Source organism: Procambarus clarkii, chromosome 4 (assembly GCF_040958095.1).
Source record: "Procambarus clarkii isolate CNS0578487 chromosome 4, FALCON_Pclarkii_2.0, whole genome shotgun sequence".
In the NCBI taxonomy this organism is placed as follows: Eukaryota; Metazoa; Arthropoda; class Malacostraca; order Decapoda; family Cambaridae; genus Procambarus; species Procambarus clarkii.
The window spans coordinates 35,908,695-35,936,407 of NC_091153.1; the positions used below are offsets into that span (position 1 = coordinate 35,908,695).

At 41.6% G+C, this 27,713-nt stretch overlaps 1 protein-coding gene across 1 annotated transcript; it reads right to left on the bottom strand.

The window, feature by feature from the left end:
* On the bottom strand, positions 1-27,713 carry LOC138371086 (uro-adherence factor A-like). Its single transcript, XM_069335748.1, has 7 exons — positions 27,513-27,713; positions 16,804-16,943; positions 5,224-5,323; positions 3,048-3,226; positions 2,167-2,580; positions 1,169-1,324; positions 1-706 (listed from the first exon to the last, which is right to left on the bottom strand). The coding sequence occupies exons 1-7, from the start codon at positions 27,711-27,713 to the stop codon at positions 1-3; spliced, it is 1,896 nt and encodes a 631-aa protein (XP_069191849.1).

Genomic DNA, 27,713 nt, shown 5'->3' on the forward strand with positions numbered 1-27,713 from the left:
CTAGCTGCAATTCTTGCAATGACTGCGAGTCCGGCACGTGCAGTGAGTCTTGCACTGGCTGCGAGTCTTGAACTTGCTTTGAGTCATGCACTGGCTGCGAGTCTTAGACTGGCTGGGAGTCTTGCACTGGCTGCGAATCTTGCACTGGCTGTGAGTGTTGTACTGGCTGCGAGTCAGGCACTGGCTGTGAGTGTTGTACTGGCTGCGAGTCATGCACTGGCTGCGAGTCTTACACTGCCTGTGAGTCTTGCACTGGCTGTGAGTGTTGTACTGGCTGCGAGTCAGGCACTGGCTGCAAGTCTTACACTGACTGCGAGTCTTGCACTGGCTGTGAGTGTTGTACTGGCTGCGAGTCATGCACTGGCTGCGAGTCTTACACTGCCTGTGAGTCTTGCACTGGCTGTGAGTGTTGTACTGGCTGTGAGTGTTGTACTGGCTGCGAGTCATGCACTGGCTGCGAGTCTTACACTGCCTGTGAGTCTTGCACTGGCTGTGAGTGTTGTACTGGCTGTGAGTGTTGTACTGGCTGCGAATCATGCACTGGCTGCGAGTCTTACACTGCCTGTGAGTCTTGCACTGGCTGTGAGTGTTGTACTGGCTGTGAGTGTTGTACTGGCTGCGAGTCATGCACTGGCTGCGAGTCTTACACTGCCTGTGAGTCTTGCACTGGCTGTGAGTGTTGTACTGGCTGCGAGTCAAGCACTGGCTGCGAGTTTTGCACAGGATGAAAGTTTTGTGTTAGCTATGAGTCTCCTACTTGCTACGAGTGTTTCATTGGCTGGAAGACTTGTATTGGACGTGAGTTTTGCTCTTGCTTCGATTATTGCACGTGCTGGGAATCTTACACTGGCTACGAGTCTTGCACTGGCTGCGAATCTTGGGCTGGATGTGGGTGTTTCACTGGCAGTAAATGTTTCACTGGCTGTGAATGTTTCACTGGCTGTGAGTTTCACTGTCTGTGAGTGTTTCACTGTTTGTGAATGTTTCACTGGCTGTGAGTGTTTCACTGACTGTGAGTGTTTCAGTGTCTGTGAATATTTCACTGGCTGTGAGGGTTTCACTGTCTGTGAGTGTTTCACTTGTTGCGAGTGTTTCACTGGCTTCAAGACTTTCACTGGTATCGAATATTGCACCGCCTGCATGTGTTAAATTGACTGCACATATTCACTGACTGCATGTGCTGGAGTCTTGCATTGGCTGTGAGTTTTGTTCTTGCAGTGAATCTTGCACTGGCTGTAAGTCTTTGATTGGCTGCATGTGTTGCACTGGTTCTAAGTCTTCAACTTGCTGAAAGTGTTTCACTGGATGCAAGTCTGTACACTGGCTAGAAGTAGTGCACTATCTGTGAGTCTTAAACTGGCAGTGAGTCTTGGATTTGCAGTGAATCTTTCACTAGCTGCGAGTGTTGTACTAACTGCACGTTTTGCACTGCCTGCGAGTCTTGCACTGTTTGCGAGTCTGGCACTAACTGTGAGTCTTTCATTGGCTGCGTGTCTTGTACTGGCTGTGAGTCTTACACTGTCTGAGTCTTTAACTGGGTGTAGGTCTTGCCATATCTGCAAGTTTTCCACTAACTGTGAGTTTTGCATTAGTTGCGAATCATGGACTGCCTGCAAGACTTGCACTGGCCGTGAGTCTTGCACTGGCTGCGAGTCTTGCACTTAATGTGAGTTTTGCACTATGTGTATGTGTGTTGCACTGGCAGTGAATATTGCACTGGCTGAGAGTTTTCCACTTGCCGCTAATCTTGCAATCGGTGCGAGTCTAACACTGACTTCGAGCTTTGCACTACCTCAGAATCTTTCACTATCTCTGAGTCTTTCTTTAGCAGCGATTCATATAATAACTTCAAGTCTTACACTAACTGCAAGTATTTCACTGGCAGTGAGTCTTACGCTGGTTGTGTGTCTTGTTGTGGCTGCAGCTCTTACACTGGTTTTGTGTCTCGCACTGGCTCCAGTCTTGCACTGGTTGTGTATCTTGTACTGCTTGGGTGTCATGCAGTGGCTACGAGTCTTGCACTGGTTGTGTCTTGCACTGGTCGTGTGTCTTGCACTGTCTACGAGTCTTGCACTGGCTGCAAGTCTTGCACTGGTTGTGTGTCTTTCACTGGTTGTGTCGTGTTGTGGCTGCATGTCTTGCACTTGCTGCGAGTCTTACACTTACTGCATTTCTTTCACTGGTATCGTATCTTGCACTGGCTGTGTGTGTTGCACTGGCTGTGAGTGTTGCATTGGCTGCGAGTCTTGCACTGGCTGCGTGTGTTGCACTGGCTGTGAGTGTTGCATTGACTGCGAGTCTTGCACTGGCTGTGAGACTTTCACTTTCTGCGAGTCTTCCATCAGATGCTGGTGTTTTACTGGCTCTGAGTCTTCTACTTGCTGCAAGTGCTTCACTGGTTTCCGAATCTTGCACTGGCTGCATGTGTTGCACTGATATCGTGTAATGAACTGTCTGCGAGTGTTGCATTGGCTGTGAGTGTTACAGTGGCTGAGAGTCTTGGACTGGCTGTGAGTCTTGGACTGGCTGCGAGTCTTGGACTGGCTGCGAGTCTTGCACTGGCTACGGATCTTCCACTTGCTACGAGTAATTCACTGGCTGCAAGTCGTGCACTGGCTGAAGGTTTTGCCCTATCTGCGAGTCTTCCATTGGCGGTGAGCTTTGCACCGGCTGCGAGTCTTGCAAGGGCTGTGAGTCTTGCACTGGCTGTGAGTCTTTCACTGTCTGCGACTCTTGCATTGGTTGACAGTGTTGCACTGGATATGTCTTTCACTTGCTACGAGAGTTTCATTATCTGAGAGTCTTCCACTGGCTGTGAATCTTGCACTTGTTGCAAGTCTTGGACTAGCTGCGAGTCTTGCTCTGGTTGTGTGTCTTGCAATTGCTGCGAGTCTTGCACCGGCTGCATGTCTTGCACAGGCTTTGTGTCTTGCACTGGCAGTGAGTCTGGCACTGGCTGAGACTGTTACACTTGATGTGAGTCTTTTACTTGCGGCGAGAGTTTCACTGGCTGCAAGGCTTGTACTATCTGCTAGTTTTCCACTAACTGTGAATCTTGCACTCGTTGCGAGTTTTGCACTGGCTGCAAGACGTGCACTAGCTGTGTGTCTTGCACTGGCTGTGAGTCTTGCTCTAGCTGCGAGTCTTGCATTGGCCTCGAATCCACTACTTGCAGTGAGTCTTGCACTGGTTGAAAGTCTTGAACTAGCTTTGAGTCTTGCACTGGCTGTGAATTTTAGACTGAATAATTAGTCTTGTAATAGCCTAAACTGCTGCAAAGCAACACCAGGAGAGAAATAACAGTGATGGAACAGGAAATGAAATTGAGGACATACATATTCATTACAAACGACAAGGAAGTGTGTGAGGAACTCAATAAGAAATAAAATCTTCAGAGTAGAGCAACGAGAAATCCCAGAGATAGGAGAAGGAATATATAACCAGACACCACTAGAGGAGTTTATGATTACTAGTTGGAAGGTGAAGAAGCATCTGCTTGATATGTGACAAAAGTTCAAATTCAAATTCAAAATTCAAATGTTTATTCAGTTAAAATATAGGTCCGGATGGAATCTCACCATGGATACTAAAGGAAGGAGCAGAAGCTCTGTGCCTTCCACTCTCCATGGTGTACAACAAATCACTGGCAACAAGTGAACTATCACAATTTGGAAAACGGCCAATGTAGTCCCAATATACAAGAAGGGTGATAGACACAAGACACTGAATTACAGGCCAGTGTCCCTAACTTGCATTCCATGCAAGATGATGGAGAAAATTGTGCGAAAAAACAAGTGGAACACCTGGAGCAAATGAACTTTGTAACACTACACCAGCATGGGTTCAGGGATGGCAAATTATGCCTCACAGGATTAATTGAATTCTATGACCAGGCAACACAAATCAGGCAAGATAGAGAGGGCTTGGCAGACTGCATATTTGTGGATTCCTTGAAAGCCTTTGACACTACCTCATAAAACACTAGTGCACAAGCTGGAGATGCAGACGGCAGTGAAAGGGAAGGTACTCCACTGGTAAGGGAGTACCTAAGCAACAAAAGACAGCAAGTCACTGTGAGAGGGGGGGGGGAAGGTCTCAGAGTAGCGAGGCGTCACCAGTGGAGTCCCACAAGGATCAGTCCTTGGACCTATACTGTTTATGATATATGTAAATGATCTCCCAGGGGAAATAGACTCGTTCCTTTCAATGTTTGCTGATGATGCAAAAAAATGAGGAGGATTAAGACAGAAGACAGTATAAGGCTAGAAATGGCTGCTAAATGGCTGCATCACCTTGCATTTACTCATGTAAATGTAAGGTGATGAAACTCAGCGGAGGAAATAAAGGGCCAGACACTGGATACCGAATGGGAGAGGACGTCCTTCACGAAACAGACAGAGAGAAAGATTTAGGAGTTTATATAAAGCAAAAATCTGTTTCCTGAAGTGACCATCAAAAGAATAACATCGACGGCGTATGCGAGGCTGGCTAACATCAGAACTGACTTCAGAAACATGTGTAAGGAATTCTTCAGAGCCTTTATACCACATATGAAAGACCAATCTGGAGTATATGGCCCCACCATCGAGCCAATACCTTGTCAACCACATGACGGAGCTGGAAAAAGTTCAGAGGTATGCCACTAGGCTGGTCCCAGAACTAAGAGGCATGAATTACGAGGAAAGGCTGCATGAAATGCACCTCACGACATTGGACGACAGAAAAGTAAGGGGAGACATGTTTAATACCTACACAATTTTCAAAGGAATTGACAAGGTAGATAAAGATAAACTATTTAACACGGGAGATACGCGAACAAGGGGACACTGGTGGACACTGAGTACTCAAATGAGCCACAGGGACGTTAGAAAATTTTTTTCCCTCTGTCCCTTTGTCCTTTTGTCCCTCTGTCTCCAGAGTGACAAAGAGCCAAAGCTCAACCCCTCTCAAGCACAACTAGGTGAGTACACACACACAGGTCAAGCAGGATGGTAAGACAACAGAACAAAGTTGGAGGAGAGGAACAAGACGAGCCATACATGGAGATGATTGCTCATGCATGGAAGGAAATCCGGGGGAAATTGACAGACATGAGGGAAAGTATAAGTAAGCTGCAGATAGAACTAAGTGCAGTGCAAGAGAAGATAAAAAAAAAACTAAAAACAGGCCCTCCTGAGACTCTGGCCCAGGTAAACAATCTCCAGGTAACAGGGGATGTAGCACCTTTGCTGAAAAGCTGAAGAGCCTCGATGCCATGTCCACAGTCAAGGAAGTTGTAATGAAAGCAGTAACTTCACAGGAGGCAGCTAGATGCACGAGACAGCTAATGGAAAGGAAAAAAGCTGTAGTAATTGTAGGTATTAAAAAGGTTCCAAGCAGGAAGAATGGAGGACTAAGGACAAAGCTGCTGTGTCAGGGATACTAAAGGAGATAGGAATGGAAGGGGGGCTGAACGAGACACAGAACAGTTTTTTCCAGATTGGCCAGGTACAACAGAGACAAAAAGCGATTGATCAAAGTAGTATTAAGGAACGAGGCCATCAAAGAGGATATCCTAGTAAAGATGAGCAAACTGAAAAATGCAAGGAATTACAGAGAGGTATACCTTCATAGGAACATGACCAGGGATGAGATAATTAGGCCAGCAGATGCAAGGAAAAGGCGCAGAGAGGGGGAAGAGAGCCAGTGATCAGCCTCCATCCCAGCACTCTCAGAAGGGAGTGGGGAACCCCAATCTAGGAACCCCAAAGGGGACTGCAACACCCTAACCCCCCCAAGCCCCCCCCCCATCCCACCTCCAGCACATATCCTTCCTTGCCCTACACAATGCCCACTATATTGCCCAAATCCTTCCTCCCGCCTTATTGCGAGTATCCCCTGCCTTCCCATCCCCTGGTTTTCTTCCTACCCCAAGCAGGCCCAGGCAAGACCTAAACCCTCCATTCTCCTACTCTTACCCCTCCAAACTCCTGTCAACATCACCACAGGAGGGCGTGCCCTCACCCCAAGCAATCACTGCCCCCCAACCCCAAGCACTCCCTGCCCCTCTATCCCAAGAAGATATAAATCTTGTCCATGTCTGCTTGGGGCAGGAAGCAAACATGGACAAGACCAAAAGCCTCCATCCCTCACCCCACCTTCCCCTGAATCCCTGGCAACTACCTCACAGGAGGATGAGCCTACCTAAGTAGCAATGCCCATTGAACAACTTCCTACACTTGTGGGGAGGGAGGGTGAAAATGGATATTTAGGAAAGTAACTTAAAGGTAATGTACTCAAACATCGATGGGATTACCAATAAAGCAAGTAAACAGGCAGAAAGGGCGCAAGAAGAAGAAAGCCCAGATGTAATAGGACTCGGAAACAAAATTGTCAGGAGTCATAACAGATGCAGTGTTTCCAAAGGACACACATATATAATAAGAAAAGAGAGGGAAGGGAGAGTAGGTGGAAGAGTGGCCCTGCTGATAAGGATGGACTGGAGATGTAATGAGATGGAAATTTCGGGCTGTGATGGGTTCAAAGATTACATAACAGGAACTATGCCAATGGGTGGACCTAAGATAATAGTTGCTGTCATTTACAACCCTCTCCTAAATGACAGAAGATCCAGACAGAAGTTTGATAGGAACAACAACGCAACCAATAATATAATAGGGAGAGCAGCTTCAGTTGCCTGCAGGAATGGCTCCAGACTCTTAATCATGATGATTTCATCCATGGAAAGATAGACTGGGAAAATGGGGACTCACATGGAGGTGCAGATACATGGAGAGCTAAACTCTTGGAAGTGGCAACGAGAAACTTTCTGAGCTAGCACGCCAGGGAACCCACAAGAATGAATGGTAATGACGAACGAGCTTAACTCGAACTGATATTCACCTTGAATGAATCAGATATAAGGGAAGTCACATTTGAGGTCCCCATACGAATGAGTGACCACAGCATTTGAGTATTTGGTGGAGGTAGGGATAGCCTATCCAAGGATGGGATCGGAAGGAAAATGACTAAATTACTAGAGAAGAAAATACGACGATATGAGGAACTTTCTAAGGAGAATACCATGAGAAACAGAACTCAGAGAGAAGTAAGTAAGTAATTATCAAAAGAAGGCACCCAAGAAGGCTATGTAGCACCATCAAATGTGTGGAATAATCAGATGGCGCTAAATATCATCGAGGATGCCAATACGAGAACAGAAACGCATAAGGCAAACGATATCAAAAGTATCTGATTCACCAAGAATTCTATCGAGAGAAAACAAGACACACGCTTGTCCTGGAAGTAAGGACATTCAACAGGGATATACACTACTGTAAGAGGGACAATGCAATTTGGACAATAAGGAGCAGGGCACCGCTCCATTAAGTGACCGTGAGTTAAGTGTGTATGGCCAATATGCAACCCGACAGAGCCGTTTCCCATCGCCAGTTACGGTGGTAGGAGGACGACCATGAGGACACACTACTCCTCAGAGTGCATGAGTTAGTTTTTTAAACTTTGTTCAATGTCAACAAATCTTTTTTGACTAGTTTTGATCTATTTATGCTATATGAAAAGGGCTGAAGTTGTTCCAAGCTTCAGTTCTGCAGCTTAAATAGAAAGGAGATTTTTTTTTTCAACGAATATTACATATTTTCAGTAAGCTACTATAACAACACGTTTCAGATATTATCATTCTATGACACTTTTCTGACACATTAGCATATAATAAAGCATCTGTTGCCGCGGATTTTCTAAAATACGTTTAGTTTTACTAATACATATATTCAAAATTCCCCACCAAAATATATGCAAATATATCATGTTTATTGCTATTATAAAATCAATACATGAACTTAGGAAAAAACGCTGACATCAGATTTTAGAGACATAAACCTTTACATATAAGGTGTAAGTTTCATGTAAATTGAATAAAAATGGCAGAGTAGCAACTCCGTTTATGTTACTTGAAAAATAAATCCTTAAAAATTAAAGTCTAAGGTGCTGACATCTGTGGCTGAGGTTGACATCACTAATTTCCTCCAAAATTGGCATCCTTACAGATAGGCTTACGTGCTGTCAGGTGAATAGGTTTCATGCAAATCGTCTGATAAACAAATAATTAAAAGAAAAAAATAACTTATTTTTTTGGATAAAACTAATTATTATTATTTTTTAATATGTGCTACTGTGAAAGCTGAGAGTCATAGACATGATTTCAGCTGACACTTTTGTTTGATGTAAATTTTTGAACATTTTGGAACATTTTTGGCACAAAATTCAATATTTTTTTCTCCCTTCCTATTTATTCTACGATGATGAGACTTGGACCAGATAAACCCTTTTATATACAACTCATCAAAAAAGTTTGATAAGTCCTTACACATTAGGGGGTTTATATTAAATTTATATATATGCAGCCAATCAAACTACAGTATTGAACTACATATATTAATATATAAAATTGGGGGTGCCTTATCTTATTGTACAGCTTAGTCCACCAAGTATAACTAGATGTAGACACCAAATTATCCTCATGAGAGGCTGGCTTCCATCACCCAAGTAACTGATGTACCAAGATTAATTCTTGCTTCCTCTTCTTGTTCCAGTCAAAGGGCACTAGCTGTAAAGCCGGAACCTCAATATATGACAGCTATATCAGATGAAACACTGTATATTTTATAAGATAAGGACCAAGACTTAATTACCTGTATTTAGAGGCTTTTTCTCGTGCTAACCGGTTCGCCCTTTATCTACCTAACATTAACTGGCCAGAAATGATTAGATAAACGGGTTTCGGTAAGACACTTCCCTTGTTTATGTTGGCAGCGTGTTGATGATGGAAGAACACTAATTTGACCTCCATAACACTTCGTCCAAGAGAATTACAGGAGCTGAATTTGCTCCCCAGCGTCTCTGGTCATAACAATGGCTGACCCCTCTCACTACTGCTCTGACGCTCCTGGCTCACTTTGTCCAGATGTCAGTAAGTGAAATTAGGGGTCACATTTACTCTATTTTGATTCTGATAATTAAGTTAACTCAAATGAGATGTTTTTATGATGGAAAAACTCCAAAGACTAATGTATTTAAGAATAATTCACAACAGAATAGTTTGGTGAATTTATAGTACTATGTGGCAATGACATCCCGTTTTCTATTGACGGAAAATTCCACTTCAAGCTACATTTTCTATGGGTTAACTTGTGTATACAACAGCAGCAATATTATCTGCCAATTGTATGTAATATTAATAATTGGTGTCGGGTTTTCCGACATAATTCCCCCGGGGGCTGCTCACGGGTTGCAGTCCTATTTAGAACAGACAAATACCGACACTCCTCCTTCGAATTATTAGATTAATTTGATGTTAGTAGTTAGTAATCACACATTTGTGTGTCTGTTCATACAGGACGGATGTCCCATACTCGAGTTGTAGGGATTAGAAGTCTAATGCGATTTCATTTCCCCTGTTAACTCTTGAAAGGCTAAAATTATAGCCTAAATACATATTATTTAACCCAGAAGACTGAATGTGATCAAGTACTACAGTCATGTATGATTCAGGGACTGCAGTGACATTAGATATAACTTGAAGCTTGTTCAGGTAACTTGTCATTGATATAAAAACACTGAGGCCCATGGAATTCATCTTGATTAAATAATAAATGTATCAAAATCAGTCGTCAGATTTATTGGGGTTTAATTTAGTAAATTCATTCAGAGGATTGAATAGTCCATCATAAAAGTTAAGTATGGTTCTGAGACTGCAGTGGGTTCAGTGACATTGGTCGCAGTGACTTGTAGCTGTTTAGGCTACTGTTGACTGATTTGCCTCCGAGGCCTCATGAACTCAGGTCTTCAGCTTTTAAATGATGATATTAACATCAACCTCTGTTGCTAAAGTCGACTGTAATCTCCTTAGTATAATGCTACTGGAGAAATATAATCAGCGGACAAATTTAGATTTCTACTGGTATTGTTTATCTGCAGGCATAGGCCTCCTCAGGCTTAATACTGGGCCTGAGAGTAATTTGCCTCCTGCAGAATTTAACATGGTTATGCCCTGATATTTAGCAGGGCTACCAATGAATCGATGGTAGTAGGTACCTACAAGGATACCGAAGTCGGTGAGGTGATCAGACTTAATATTATCTGACAATTTTATTCCTCTATTTCTCAGGAATTTGGCTGTTGCTCTCAGACCTTGTACTTGTAGGTCTGCTGGTATTTTATCCACCACAATGGCTTGTACTTGACAGACGTACCTGCCTAAACATACTGATGGTTGTACCACCGGGTAGACTTGAGGTTCTGTATCTGATAGAAACCCTGAGATGTTGATTGTCGTCTGGGCTACAGGCTTTAATTGTAGTTCATCTGCCAACCTTTTAGTGATATATGTTCTCTGCGATCCTTGGTCAAACAACCCACGGGTATGAACCTTGGCCCTCTTATTCTGGATGGTAATTTGGGCAGTAGGCAAAGTCGTATTACCATTGGACTTTGCCGATTTGACACTAATTGTTTGTTGCACCTTGCAGTACTGTACTGTGGTGGGAATGCTATCTTCCACTTTGGGGTTTGGAGACGTTGTTTTCGTATCTCCACACAATGCTGCATGGTGCTGACCCTTGTTACACCTATTACAGGTGTGTAATTGGGTATCACAGTCGTTAATGTTATGTTTTCTGAGGCACCTCGTGCAATGTTGCAAATCTTTAAGTCGCTCAACACGGACATCATTATTAGGAAAATTAGAGCAGTGGTACACTGAATGTTTCTCATGGCAGAACAAACATGTTCCATAGCTTCCAGTACCCCTTTGCTGTCACGGTCTTGGGTGACACAGTAACTATAGGCTTGGAGGGTCCCACTGCATATATGCTGTGGGATATCTGGGGCTTGACTCAATTATTTAATTACTTACTTATTTTATATAATAACGAAGGACCACCCACTTTTGAGAAAAAAGGGAAACTAATAAAAAGTGATCATTAGAAACACAAGGAAGAACCAGTGTCTATGGATAAATATTAGAAAGAATAATCACTTAAATAAATAATGGACTGTATGATTAATTAACTAAAGTCAGAGCCTCAAACACCTACATTGGGGGGGGGGGGTATTGCTAGAACTTCATATACGTCTAGGAACTAGTGTGGTTCGTCACCAGTTCATTGTTGAGTAAAGAATATTATGACCAAAAATATTATAGAATCAATAGGTAAATTCAAATAGAGAATATTAATGATTGTTAGAATTAAAGAGCAATCATCTAAGTAAACACATCAATTTCCAGAACTCATATGGTAAATATTCGATATGATAATATTATGGATATGTATAATAAAATGGAATAATTAAATGTGTACAAAAAGTCTTAGCTTTAAGACGATTTCTATGACATCGTTCGTGCTGCGTCCTCGTGATCTCAGGATCTCCACATAGAAGCCATTAGAGGTGAATAACACGAATGTAGTTAACGACTCGTTGACTCCTCACATACGAGCTGTAATTTAAAGGATATTACGTAGCATTGAACTAGGCTACTTAAATCTCAAAATTTATGAAAAGAGAGAATGAATATTAATGCGGTGCTAACGTTGGATTTGTTGTCGTCCCACTATGTAACGACAGTCTACCCACGAAATATACAATCTCTAATGATGCATCAAGAAAGAAAATATACTTAGCATGAGCGCAGTAAATGCTGAAGTCTGCCGATATCGTGTCTCAGTCTCAAACTTCCACAATGTTGTACACGTGATTGAGAGTTTGGCTTGATTCTCGACGCGTTATTGTTTGACCGAGCACGTGGAAGAATAATTATTCGTTATTAGTTGGGTATCAGTGTAATTCTTGCTGATAACTCTCCAACGCCACGTGTCTCAGACTCTGACGCCACGACTTTCCTCTGTCCAAGTACGCACGCTGGCTGCTCAATCCACAACACAATGGCGTCTCCTCCTTCCTTCCAACCCGCGTCTCGCATTCACCACAGAAATTATTAATCACGAATACTACTATTTCGCGCAATGGTGGTTGAAATACTTTAAAAAGGATTGGGTTGTGATTCTAGGGATTTAAATATTATCGCATTCTCATCTTAGGGTGTTAAACGAGAAATGGAGAAGATTTTAGTTTACTCCATGGCATTCACGCGTGACAGAAAAACTATTACTTGATAACAATTGCAACTAAAAACTCTCGATTTAGAATTATTTGGGAGTTATGTTATCCATAAATAATTATCATACGGAATACTGATGATTTTAGACAACCACATTCAATTCTCTAGCACATTGGTAATAAATGTGTTTAACTAGACATTATCTGACGCAATATTGCGGCTCTATTTCATAAGAATTCTACCATTAATACGCAGATATAATGGTTAGTTTATGTTAACATTACTGTTAGTAAATTTAGTGACTACTGTAATTAGTATATAATAATAATGATTTATTATAATACAATAGTAGTGTATTAGTGTTGGAAATTTTCAACATAACTCCGGGGGGAGATTTCTCGGGTCGCAGTGCAATGTTGAGTACTGACATACCTATCCTGAAGTTAGTATTAATGTTAGTATGTTAGTACACACGTAACGGATGTCCCGTAATTGTCAAGGACATACAAGAAATTAAAGTCTTGCAAAGGAAATCATGTTGAATGAAACATGGTATTGTGAATCATATAAAGTTAATGACTAATAAAGCCTACAATATACTCTGTGACTAGTGTCGCTATGACATGTAACGTTTATGTTATTAAGTCTTAAACTTTTGCAAACTCTTAGATACTCTAGATGAAATAATGTTATAGTTGATAGCCTATACAAACATATTAAGGATTAAACATTGAAATATTAAATGATTAAGTTATCGGTAATCAGGAACCCTCTAAAGCTTACAATAAACTCAACAACTAGGGTCACAGTGACATGTAATGGTGTATTACGTAGTAGTTGAATTATAGGCAAACTCAGAAAAAATTCCTAAGAACTGATAACATTATTGTATAAATTGTATTCTACATTATTATACAGTAAAGTATTATTGGTTCATTCAAGATCAAGGCGACTATGACACTACAGTAAGGTCACTGTCTTGGGTCGCTGTGACTTGTAACTATTGAGTTACTAGACAATAACATCACGCAGCATCATGATCACCCCAAAATCAAATGAGGAAATTTGATTTAATATGTACTGCCGTGCAGTAGTCATTCTGACTGATGATATAACTAATTTGCTAACTAGCTAAAATAGTGTAATAGAGAACTGAAAAGGTTTATTCATTAAAATCAAGGAAGGCTCTGAGTCGACAGTGAGATTAGTAGCCTAGTCATTCTGAATTATGAGCTAATTGAATGGCAGCTCATAGGCTTGACACTGTAAACTCATTAATACATCCTCAACTTTTAAATTAAAATTGAGTTTATTAAATCAGTCTCTATAAGTATAGTCAACTGTAATTAATTGTGAGTACAGACTAGGCTAGTACTCAGTTGACACTAACTAAAGTCCCTAAACCTACCTAAATAAATGGTTTAAATTTCTAACCTACCTAAGTAGAGGACTAAGCTAAATGTGATAACTCACTAATTCTTAATGGAGTTACTCTAGCTAAATTGTGAGCAATAATGTACTCGAATTAACATTGGGAGCTGTATGGAGCTCGTGAACAGGTTGAGCTATATTGAGCTCATTAACAGTTAACAGAGTGAGCTATATTGAGGTCGTTAACAGTTAACAGGGCGAGCTATATTGAGCTCGTTAACATGGTGAGCTATATTAAGCTCGTTAACAGAGTTAACAGGGTGAGCTATATTGAGCTCGTTAACATGGGGAGCTATATTGAGCTCATTAAGCATGTTAACAGGGTGAGTTATATTGAACTCGAATTAACGAGGTGGAGCACTGTATCGTTCAATTATCATGGCGAGCAATATTGAGCTCGTATTCACATGGGGAACAATAAAGCACTCAATTATTACGTTAATTCAAAGGTGAGCTATATTGAGCTCATTAAGCATGTTAATTAACAATGCTGATGTGTAATGATAATGCATTAAACAAAGGGAAACCTAAGGTTGCTGGAAATTAAATTACTGCTACGATTAATCCTATTCAAAGATAATTTATAACATTTTCCCAACCTAAACGTTTCACGGGTTATTAGTTCTCTGTAGACTCACTTACGTATTGGTAAGTTTGCAAGTTTGTTCATGCTGCGCTCCTACAATAATTAAGCAGAAACGAAAGAAAAACAACTCAAACAAAAATTGATGCAAGTAATTTCACTAACTCTTAGTGCAGAAAACATTGTATTAATAAGGTTTTCTTGGCAAACCTTAAGCGCAGGTATTTGGACCTTGGTCCCAGTGAATTTATAATTATAGAAGTTGCTTGATGACTTCATAGTATTGCTAAATTCAGGAAATGCTAGATGCATTGAGTGCTAGATTCTCTAGCCTAACATTATTGATTACCTAGGGAGTGCTAGATTCTCTAGCCTAACATTATAATTTACCTAGGGAGACTGAGTGTGGTCAATTATTACTTGTCGAGAATAATTCTAGGTCTGCAGTGGATTCAATGGCTTGGTCACTGTGACTTGTACTTGTTTAGGTACGGACCACTGGTTTTCCACTGAGAGCTATGAAACATCTCGGCGAATGCTAATTGTACTACATTCAATCTGGGTTTATTACTCAGCTGTGTTTCTCATTTTAGCTTGCTGCTGGAGAATTGATTTACTGCTGACTAATTTGTTATTGTTGGCAGGCTTAGGCTTGTTCACATTCAGAACTTTACCAGTAAGTAAGTAGCCACCTGCAGATTGGAGCATATTCATGCCCAATCGTTTAACATGTCCAGTTATGAACTGGTAATAGTAGTCTGCTCCTACTAGTACATATACATTGTTAAGGCGGTCAGACGTTAACTTGTTGTCAGCCAAATTAATTTCACGTTCCTGCAGGAAGTGGGCTGTGTACCCCAGACCCTTAATATTTAGGTCAAAAGGTATTTGATCTACAACAATGGCTTGGACAGCCTTGACATGACTACCTAGTCGTACAAGCGGTTGAACTACTGAGTATTTATGAGTTCCTCGGTTTATCATGAACCCTGACAAGTTTAATTTTACCTGTCTGATTGGTTGTAAATTGAGTGTCTCTGCCGCTTTCTGAGTTATGAAAGTTCTCTGGGAACCTTGATCAAATAGTCCACGAGTGGTGATCTTGGCTCCTCTGTTCTTTACTTGAAGTTGGGCAGTGGGCAAAGTAGCATCCACTTGAGATGCTTGTGAAATTACGCTGTACACATCTCGCACCTTACAGCACTGTACTGGTGTAGATTCTCTACCTCCTATTCTAGGATTGACATAATTTGTCCTAACTAATTTGCAGAGTGCAGCATGATGCTTGCCCCTTCTACACCTATTGCAGGTGTTCAGTGGGGTGTCACAGCTATTAACATTATGTGATTTGAGACACCTGGTACATTTGTGTAACTGTTTGAGTCGTCTGACTCTTGTGTCTCTATTAGGGTAATTAGTACATTTGTACAGAGAATGTTTTTGATTGCAAAACAAGCACATTCCCCATCCTACAGCTCGTTTAGGGGTTACCGGTTTAGGTAAAACAGTAACTGCAGGTTGAGATGGTTTTGCTGCTTGCATTTGCTTGTTATTTATTCTCTTGTGAGCACTTGGTGTACTCTGGGGAGCCATTACTGGGCTCTTGGGAGTGCTCTTTGGACTATTAGGTCTCTTAGGAGCACCTGTGGAGTTATTGGGAGTGCTCTTTGGACTATTAGGTCTCTTAGGAGCACCTGTGGGGCTCTTGGGCCTTACTGATGAATCAGTGTTTAACTTATTGTTATTACATCGATTATTAGTACCCTTATTACCTGGTGACAGTGTCACTTTAGGAGTTCCAGGTAAGGAAACTGATGTGGGTACAGTTTCGGTGCATTCAGAAGAGGCATTTAGTGCCTGATTTGCTGAATGATTGCTTATATTGCGCAAACCTGTAAATATATCTTGCATTGACAGGGCATTACCATTCTGGTATACATATAAGTTATTGAGTGTGTCACCAGACAATTTTCTTTGGATGATAATTTAAGTCATCCACTCAGCAGTTGGGTGATCCACCTCTTTACTGAAGGAATTTAACAGTGACTCAAGCTGAAAACTAAAGGCTTGTAAAGAGTCAACTGATTGTTCTGGTGGAGATAAATCTAGTAATTGATGTACAAGGTTTATAACAGTCTTCTCATTGTTAGCACTTACTTTAGAAGGCTGGTGTGAGTAATTGTGACCATTACTTGTGTGGCTTCAGGCTTCTTGCTTAGCCTCAGCTTTAATTACAGCTTCGGCTGCTGCTGCAGCTTTAGCTTTATCATTTTCTGGTTCAGATTCACTGATTATTGCAGCTTCACTAAGAGTTTCATCTACAGCTTCACTTGTTTCTTTGGGATCCTATGAGGAGCTAGTTAATTCAGTAGCCTCATGCATTGACTTTATAGAATCCAGAGAACATTGAGAAGAGCTGTCTGAAAATTGATCAGACTCTGTAAATAAATTATTACGTGAAGTAGTATTAGATGAGATGTTAGAAAATGAAGGTTGAACTTCAGTTGTTGATCCTGTGTAGTGATCAGTATCGATTAGAGGATTCTCCTCATCTTGAGGTAGCTCATGTATTTCATCTGAGCTGGGTGCTTGCTCGGGTGTAGGTCTACTACAAAAATGTTCTATCCACTCATGAACATTTTGTGTCGCAAGCACTTTGTTATATTGATCTAACTTGTCTTGAATGATATTTTCATAGTTGGCAAGATCAGATTCTATCAGACGCAATTCGTCTGGGTCAGTATTACTGCTAAGGAGTATGTTCCTATAAGACTCGATTATATCCTTCACCTGGACATATTTTTGGCTAGCCACCTATGTGGAAAGGTTTAGCTCGAAGAAGTCAACTGAGTTGGTTCCTAAGCAGTTGTCACATTTGTCAAGTAGTTTTGATAGGTGATTTTGAAGACCTCTCAGGCCAATACAGATTCTCGTTAACTGTGCAGGAGTAGCCATTCTGGCTGTAAGTTTGAGCCTTATAGGGCTTATATAGTTACTTGTACAGCTATGGCACTTCCTCCTTTATGTAGAGCAGGTATAATTATTGACAGCCTGATATTTTCTTGAGGCTGATTGTAATTTACCTCACTTAGAGGTTAGCTACTATTATAGATTGTGGGTTGGTTGGTGTTGTCGTGTTGATCCTTCTCTACGGACAACCCAACCCACAACTCGGTAGAGTGCTTATACCTCACTAGGAGATCACCCTTGGCGCTTCTGGCTCTTGGAGAGGGGCTCAACGTCACACGTTTAGGGGATGCGGCTCCAACACTTAGCCTCGTTGTCACATGCACACACCCACTCGAGCCGCTGTGACTCCCCACTCTCTCCTTAGGTAATATGATCTCCTCAATCCCCCTTTGACTTATTAGTATTACCTTCTACCCTGTCCACAGCAGTGGTTCTTGGTTCTTTCTCTCTCTCTCTCCTTCTGTACTATTTCATGTGAAGCCTCACTAGGACAAGGTCAAATACCAGCAAATTGGAATACATTTACTGGACAGAGCACATACACAATACATATACACATATAATAATAATGAATCCTATACTCTATACCATTACAATCAGGGTGCACTCCCACACCATCAGAACTCTATTATCAGTTTACCATGTGGTATCCTATCTTCTGATTCACCACCTGATACTATCAACCTCCTCAAGTAGGTCAAGTCTACATACACTGTTGCACTATCAGCAAGAGAATATATATATATAAATATATATATATATATATATATATTTATATATATATATATTATATATATATATATATATATATATATATATATATATATATATATATATATATATATATATATATATATAAACTTGTACAAGGAAAATCAGCATGTGAATGCAATAACATATATCAGTATAAATGTTCCTTGATACACAGCAATGATCAATCGATCACCCTATCAGTCCTAGAACACATACATCTGTAGGTAATCCAGCCTACGACTGTAACTCTAAACTTCAGTATAAAACATTCCTTGACATAAGGATACAAACAATCACTCACCTCTCACTGCGTCTTGCACGCTAATGACAACCAAACACTATCAACTCCTTACAAGTAATCCACCAGAACTTCCCTTCCACCTCTGGAAGTTCACTACAATGATATCTTTAGGTTGTTCCGGGCTTCACTACCAGGATCCTCTGCAGCTCCTCCAGGCTGCTACCATGAAGTTTCTTTGAGCAACTACGGTGCTTCACCCTTCTGCTAGGGTCCTCCACAGCTCTCCTGGCTGCTACACCATGAAGTTTCCTCGAGCAACTATGGTGCTTCACCACCTCTACAGAAGCACGTGACACTCCTCTTCACTGCTTCTCCTCACAGCTCGAGATCCTCTGTTCCACTACCTTGGAGTCTCATCAACTACTTCATCTGTGCTGGCTTTGAAGTTCTCAGCAACTTCTTCCCCAAAGACAAACCTGCAACCCATCGACACTCCAATAAAAATGTTTCCCCCTCAACACATAAACAAAAATAATCACACAATATGTTTGCCTCAAACCTCTATCTGTCCTCTGCATACAGTGAGAGTGGACTCCCCCGTTTTGGGCGGGTCCATACTCCACCTCGCCCGGCGGGCCTCCTCACTCAGGGAGGGTCCTTCACTGTCAGGAGCTGGCTTCCTCAGTTGCCTGCCAGCGCTCAGAGGGGACGGACGTCGCTCCGTGTTCCTCCCTCTCCACTCTCTTATTTTAGACCTTCTGCCTTATTAAAACATGTCTAACTTATCAATAAACATTGCTACTGTCGCTGGGCACACGACCAACTACAAGCAATCACTATGAACTGGCGTATATCGTGCTTACCACAGATTTTCTGGTCGAGGGCGCTCCTCCCTCTGACGAAGCTTGGTCAGGGCGCTTCCATGGACTCACAATAATGCCTCTGGGCGGTTTAATACTCTCCTCTTTGTCGACCAGGACTTGAGACCACAACGTTCCCAGCTCGATTCTACAGCTGGCACGTCTACACACTTCTCTTCTCTTCGATATATCACTAGGGGTTCCCTTCTGACGGGAGCTCAACGAAGCGCGGCTTTTGCCCTGCGATGTCTGGCCTCAAGTGAGGTCAAAGCCCCTCCAGAAGTGAGACTCACGCCTCCAGCAAAATGTCCACATCTCCTAACCAGTCATTTATCTGTTTTCTTCTTCACTGCCCATAATCTCGAATTGTTATATATATCCAAGCAATTATTTTACATATGTGTTATCACCTCTATATTTCTTAGACCTTCTGGTTAGGTCAGGCCAGGCTTGATGAATAACTCTCAAGGAGGGAGACTCGTTTCTCCTGCAGGCTGAGATCATAACACTACCTACCTAATAATAAGCAACTAAGATTTGAGTGGTACCTTGGTCTCACTACAGGTGTTCCTTAGCTTAGCTCTTCAAAATCAGCCTTGGATGGGTACTGATGATACTGAACTTACAGTAACACTCAAAGATGTACATGGAAATATGCAATAAAATATAATTACACAATAAATGGTTAATCCCACCCATTCGGGTCAGCACTACATAAATTAATAATGCACCAGCACTGTCTAACAGTACTAGTTAGGTAATAATCCTACCTATTAATGCAGCTAATGGTGTAGACTGAATTTGTACTAAATCTTAGTACCGTGTCAGTCTGAAATATCCTACCTCTGTTGGGTTGGCATAATAACTACAATAAATGTGGTGCAATAATGTGCAAATAGTGCTATGTTTTTGGCTTTTGTAATTTTATATAATATATACACTGGTAGAAATTATGTGTATAAGAAATTAAATGAACACAAGAGAATTCATTGTGTTTGGCAAGTATTCTACTGCCGTAAATAATATTTAACTCCTGAATGTACTTCCTAATTGTGGAATAAAATGTTATTTATTTATTTATTTATTTATTTATATATATACAAGAAGGTACATTGGGTTTGTGAGAATACATTGGATAGTACAGTATTTACATTCTTGTAAAGCCACTAGTACGCGCAACGTTTCGGGCAGGTCCTTAATCTAGCAGATAATTTTAAGTAGGTAATTTCAATCAGAATTGATAAATGATAAAGATACATTACAAGAGAAAAATGAGATGAGAGAGATAAGTAAGTATATTAAAGCACATTGTTATATTAAAGCTCTGATTGATTACATTGACAACTTGATTAGTAATTTAAACAAGATTAATAGACACCATACAGCAGATTGACAGCACATATAAGACAGCAATGATCACAATGGTAAAGATGTTCAGAATGTGTACATAAAGATTGGGAGACTGGGTAGCAAAAGATACAGATAAACAAGATTTATAAACACCATACAACAATTGGCAGCACATATAAGAAAACAGCAATGATCACAATGGTAAAGATGTTCAAATTGGGAACATAAAGGTTGGGAGAATGGGTAGCAATAGATACAGTGCAATTTTAAGGCAAAAAGTGAAAAACTATGAAGATGAAATTAGGTACTTTTTAGTATTGAATTTGAATGATGTAAAAGTTGGACAGCTTTTCAATTCAGTAGGGAGTGAGTTCCATAAACTGGGTCCCTTTATTTGCATAGAGTGTTTACACAGATTAAGTTTAACTCTGGGGATATTAAAGAGATATTTCTTTCTGGTGTGGTGATAATGGGTCCTATTACATCTGTCCAGGAAGAGTTTCAGACAAGGATTTGCATTTAAGAACAGGGTTTTGTAAATGTAGTTGACACAAGAGAATTTGTGGAGTGAGATTATGTTTAGCATGTTTAGGGAGTTAAACAAGGGGGCTGTGTGTTGTCTGAAAGCAGAATTTGATATTATTCAGATAGCAGATTTTTGCTGGGTGATGATGGACTTGAGGTGGTTTGCAGTGGTTGAACCCCATGCACAGATACCATAGTTGAGATAGGGATAGATTAGTGCATAATATAGAGAGATGAGAGCAGAGTTAAGAACATAATAATAACATAGTTATCAGGGTTAGTAATGATTATTTAGTATGGGATCAGCAATTTGTATTAGTATACTGGATCCTAAAAAGCTAATGAATCCACTGACTTGAGTGAATCAGTGATTATGGATTGAATTTAGGCTATAATGGACAGTCTGCTGACAGCCGTATATTGAAATATTTGTATAGCCCAAATAGTTAACACATAATTGGTGTTAGTGAGGAATTATTATAGAAGTTATGAGCTGTTGCTCCTGGTAACCTGAAGATTCTCACCTCAGTATGAGGCATAGGTCTAAGTGTTGTGGGTAATTGACTGTGTCCCACGAGTACTACTTTATACATGAGGTATAAGTAGCAAATGAATTGGTGTGAATTAGGCTAACCTATGTGGTACACTGCTGGTAGACACAATTAATAAATATGGTTAGTCTAGACTACTTCACACGGTGATTAGTTATTACTAATTAGTATGTATATATCTATATCCGGTTCGATAAGGACCTTAATGTGGGATATCTGGTACTTGACTCAATTATTTAATTACTTACTTATTTTATATAATAACGAAGGACCACCTACTTTTGAGAAAACAGGGAAACTAATAAAAAGTGATCATTAGAAACACAAGGAAGAACCAGTGTCTATGGATAAATATTAGAAAGAATAATCACTTAAATAAATAATGCACTGTATGATTAAATAACTAAAGTCAGAGCCTCAAACACCTACATTGGGGGGGGGGGGGTATTGCTAGAACTTCATATACGTCTAGGAACTAGTGTGGTTCGTCACCAGTTCATTGTTGAGTAAAGAATATTATGACCAAAAATATTATAGAATCAATAGGTAAATTCAAATAGAGAATATTAATGATTGTTAGAATTAAAGAGCAATCATCTCAGTAAACACATCAATTTCCAAAACTCATATGGTAAATATTCGATATGATAATACTATGGATATGTATAATAAAATGGAATAATTAAATGTGTACAAAAAGTCTTAGCTTTAAGACGATTTCTATGACATCGTTCGTGCTGCGTCCTTGTGATCTCAGGATCTCCACATAGAAGCCATTAGAGGTGAATAACACGAATGTAGTTAACGACTCGTTGACTCCTCACATACGAGCTGTAATTTAAAGGATATTACGTAGCATTGAACTAGGCTACTTAAATCTCAAAATTTATGAAAAGAGAGAATGAATATTAATGCGGTGCTAACTTTGGATTTGTTGTCGTCCTGAGGTCGGACGTTCCTGAGGTCTCTCCGCTCCTGGCTGGTGTTTACGTTGGGTGATTGCTAGTTTACCCTGCTGGTGGTGGTTTGCCACTGACAGGGTGACGTTCGACTTAGCCATGGGAACGTCTCGCCCTCCAATGAAGAGAACGTTGTCGGCTGGTCTCGCGTTTACGGTGCCGGTGGACCATCCGTTGCTTGGTGTCGCCCTGGTGGACGTGCTACATGTACAGCTGTCTGACCTGGTGGGCATCCAGCTGCTTCAGGGCCACCGTGCTGTGGTCAAGTTCTTCCTCCAGGCTGCCTTTCAGGCGTTTCTCGAGCGGTGTGAGGGGCGTGTTTACCCTCTCCCTGATAATGCTGGCTCCGTTAAGGTGGTAAATCTTAGTGTCACCTTGACGTCTGTGGCAGTGCATGGTGGCTTCTTCGAATTTCAGGACGACTTTTTAACCTCCTGTTTTGAACGATTTGGGACAGTGTTAAGTGTTCGTTGGAACAAGGTCGTTGCCGGGCACTGTGTTGGTATGCTTGACGGCTCCCGCACCCTGACGATGTCGCTGAAGTGTAGTGTACCGTCGTCGATGTCCGTGTTGAGTTACACGCTCCGCTGCTTGTACCGGGGTCAACCGCGCACCTGTTATCGGTGTGGTCACGAGGGTCATCTGGCTGCGACGTGGGAGCAACTGGTCGGGTGCATGTTCTTCGTACGGAGAATTTTCCGCCCCTGTTGCGTTCGGACGTTTCTGAGGACGGAGTGGGTGCTGTGCCTGTGGCGCCTAATTGCCTGTCTGCTGCTCCGCCTGTTGAGGCGAGTTTTATGGCGACACGTCAGGTGACTGATGTGGCCCCTAGGGTTGTTGAGCCGGTGTGTGTGGGTGTCGGGCCGTCGCCTGCGCTGCGTGTAGTGAAGAGTGTCCCGGTAGAGGTCCATGTCCCGCCCCCGCCTGTGGATGTGATACCGGCTCCCGGGAACGCGGGTTCTGCTGTTTTGGAGGGGGTGCTTCGGCATGGTGAGGTGCCAGCCGTGCCTGTGTGTGTTGACGACTGTAGTTCTGCTCTTTCCATCCCTTTGCAGAAGCGTGCGCATCGGTGCTCTGAGGCTGTTTCCCTGGATGATGTAGACAGTGTGGGTGATGTGGCCTCTGTGGACTCTTCAGGACGGTGCGGGTGTGGCCTGTGTGGATATGACGATGGTGGATGTGCCTGCGGCGGGGCCTGCTGGGCGTGGTGTGGTGCGGCCTGTCTCGAAGCGTTCGCGGCGGGCTCGGAGTGTGTCTCCCTTTCGTTGTGTGCCTTGGGAGGAGGTGGGGGAGTATGATACTCTGGCGTCCACTGCCGTGGATGATGGTGCTGTGAGGGGCTCCGAAGTTGCTACCTGTGCCTCTCCTGCGTCTCCTGCTGTTGGATCTCCGCAGTGGGGGGTGGTCCCTGATGATCGGGACCTTGTCGGAATGTTGCGGAAAGATGTGCGCCGGGGGGTCTCGGCTCCTGTGCCCTGTGGTGGGGTCGATGCCGCGCCAGCATCCCCTTCGGTTCCCCCTCCTTCATTGCCCCGGTCTGGGGGAAGCCTAGTCCCGGTTGCTGTGGTTGTGCCCTGTGGGGGTCCGGTGTTGGGCCCTTATCGGGATGCCTGGGTGCTTCCGGTCCCGTGGTGCTCGTCCACTGTCTGGGTGTCGCGGGTGAAGGAGTTTGTGTATAGGGTGCCGAATAAGATGTTTCAGCCGAGGCCACCGCCTGGTGGCCAGGTGCCCGATGACACGTGGGTGATTTGGGAGGCGTACTGCTTGCGCTTTCCGATATACAAGTTCCCAGAAAAGTATTAGTTCACGTCTGATTAGCTGCTGCCGTGACTTCATCGCCCCGCCCAACAGTGTGGGGAGTCTCCCTCTAACGTCCCCCTCTGTTTTCGTCGCCACTCCTCTCTCTACGACCCGTCACATCTAACACTTTTGACTTGCTTCTCCTCCTTAACGTCGACGCATCTCCCTACATTTTCCCTGGTGCATTCATCGGGAGGGTAAACCCTTCATGCAAACTGCACCTCTTCTCAAGAAGAAGAGAAGTTGTCGTCCCACTATGTAACGACAGACTACCCACAAAATATACAATCTCTAATGATGCATCAAAAAAGAAAATATACTCAGTATGAGTGCAGTAAATGCTGAAGTCTGCCGATATCGCGTCTCAGTCTCAAACTTCCACGATGTTGTACACGTGATTGAGAGTTTGGCTTGATTCTCGACGCGTTATTGATTGACCGAGCACTATGGAGCACGTGGAAGAATAATTATTCGTTATTAGTTGGGTATCAGTGTAATTCTTGCTGATAACTCCCCAACGCCACGTGTCTCAGACTCTGACGCCACGACTTTCCTCTGTCCAAGTATGCACGCTGGCTGCTCAATCCACAACACAATGGCGTCTCCTCCTTCATTCCAACCCGCGTCTTGCATTCACTACATAAATTATTAGTCACGAATACTACTATTTCGTGCAATGGTGGTTGAAATACTTTAATAAGGATTGGGTTGTGATTCTAGGGATTTAAATATTATCGCATTCTCGTCTTAGGGTGTTAAATGAGAAATGGAGAAGATTTTAGTTTACTCCATGGCATTCACGCGTGCCAGAAAAACTATTACTTGATAACAATTGTAACTAAAAACTCTCGATTTAGAATTATTTGGGAGTTATGTTATCCGTAAATAATTATCATACGGAATACTGATGATTTTAGAGAACCACATTCAATTCTCTAGCACATTGGTAATAAATGTGTTTAACTAGACATTATCTGACGCAATATTGCGGCTCTATTTCGTAAGAATTCTAGCATTAATACGCAGATATAATGGTTAGTTTATGTTAACATTACTGTTAGTAAATTTAGTGACTACTGTATATTATTATTAGTATATAATAATAATGATTTATTATAATACAATAATAGTGTATTAGTGTTGGAAATTTCCAACATATGCCCACACTGCCACTGTTCCACTTTGGTGTGGAATTATATTGTTTAGATTGATTTGGAGTCCCTTTGGTACTCTGTGGTTTACTATTATTGATTTCTGAAGGTTTACTTGGTGGTTTTAATTTGTCATGTGTTCGTAATTGATGAACTACTGAACGTAAACCCTCAGATATTTCATTCATGGATAAGATACTTTTATTGTAATGAGCACTTATTTGTCTCAATATGTCCCTAGGTATTTTCTCCTGGACAATTATTTTCAAGACCCACTCAGCCCCGGTTGTATCTGCTGTCAGGCTGAGGGCCTTGATCAATGATTCTACCTCCAGCTTGAAGACTTGGAGTGAATCAGCTGAAGCCTCCGGTGGGGGTAAATGCAACAGCTCATGAACTAAATATGATGTTCCTACTTCTGGATCAGCATAATTATCCTTGAGGAGTTGTACTGCCAGATCATAGTCATCATTAATTAATCTCAGATGAGATACTACTGTTTTAGCCTCACCTGATAATTGACCTTGAAGATAAGAGAATGTACTACTCTTAGATAAAGATTGTTTTGAGTCCACAAGGTCAACGAATTTTTCCAAAATTCGTCCCAATCTTCCTCGTCTTTTCCTAAGAAAGTTGGGAAATTAATTGGAGAGGGCGAGCCACTGCTTGACTTGTATTAGATGAAACTGTTGATGTTGTTGCCTTGTTCTGGGCAATTAATTTGACGTAAGGCTGTAGCGTGGCCTGAGTGTGATCTTCATAACTCGCTAGATCAACCATAATGTCGTCTATTTCTGTTTCTGATAAATTGGTGTTGGCAAGTTCAGCCACATATGTTGCTATTTGGCATTTGATTTGCTCAAATTTACCTGCAGCTGCTTGATAATAGCTTTCCAGGTCAGCATAATCAACTGGAGATTGTTGTGACAAATCTTCACATTTCTTGATCTGTCTTGTTAAGTGGCCTTTAAGACCTGCAAGGGTTCTTTTCTTTCTCCCTGCATTATCCATATTGGCTAGTTGGTGAAGCCTTGTGGGGCTTGTACTTGGGTTGCTCATAATGCTGAACAAGTACTAATGGTAGCCTAGGATAAAATTCTGCAATCACTAGGCTTTAATCCTACCTCTTCTAGAGGTTAACACTTAAAATTAATACACATTATATATATACACTCATACACACTAATGAATTGAGTGATAAACCAGTGTCACTGGAGGTACCCTTAGGTTAGCTCCTCAATTATCACCCTAGGATGGTATAGACACTAATTAATCACTCAAAGGTGTAATGATCATAAGTAAATTTATATATATACACAACTCAACTCGAGTTGATAAAAATTACACCCAAAATAGGGTTTGCACCATTTATTAATGGTGCTAGGTTGTTTAATGTAGTACAACTAGACTATGGTAATAAATGGGACTAGGATGAACAATAAATAGTTCAACTAGTCAATGGTAATAGGGGACTAGGTTATCTATACACACTAGTCAATGTATATCATACCCTGTTGTGGGTTGGCAATTGGTAAATATTGTATTGTGAACACTAGTGCAATATATATTAAATAATTCTCTATTTAAGAGAAATAATATACACAATTCTTGATGATAGCCTCTAGAAACTTCTATTAATATCTAGAAGTATTAAATATTATTAGTGACCTCGCGAAATTAACTCCAGAAAATTTGTGGATAATCTCTCGCGAAATTAACACCACAAAATATGTGAATAATCTTGCGAGGGCACAGCAACTAATTTGGCTGGCGTTTAACATAAGCGCTATCACTTCACGGAATAACACGCCACCAACTGGTGGTTGACACCCATGAAACCGCTGAGTGAGGCTGGGCTGAGGGGCTCGTGAGCTCGCTCGAGGCTACGCTGCCGGTCTTTCACTGGCGATGTATTGTTCACAAGTTTATTACACTAGTTTATATTAAATTTATATATATACAGCCAATCAAACTACAGTATTAAACTACATATATTAATAAAATTGGAGGTGCCTTATCTTATTGTATGGTAGGCTTAGTCCACCAGGTATAACTGGGATGTAGACACCAATTTATCCTCGTGAGAGGCTAGCTTCCATCACCCAAGTAACTGTGTGCTTCTTGTTCCTGTCAAAGGGCACTAGCTGTAAAGCCGGAATCCTAATATGACAGCTATATCAGAGAAAACACTATATTATTAGGAAAGTACCAAGGCTTAATTACCTGTGTTGAGTCAATCGTGGCGACAATGGCGTACTCGATCGTGACCCATCCACTGTTTATACTCTCATGATACATAAGCTTGTTAAGCGGTTTGGGAACAGCAAAGTTCTGGATGTGGTTATGATGAAGTTTACTCAGGCTCATCAGGAGTCCGATGAGGAACTCGTTGATTAAGCTTACAGTGTCCACCATTTGGCTCAT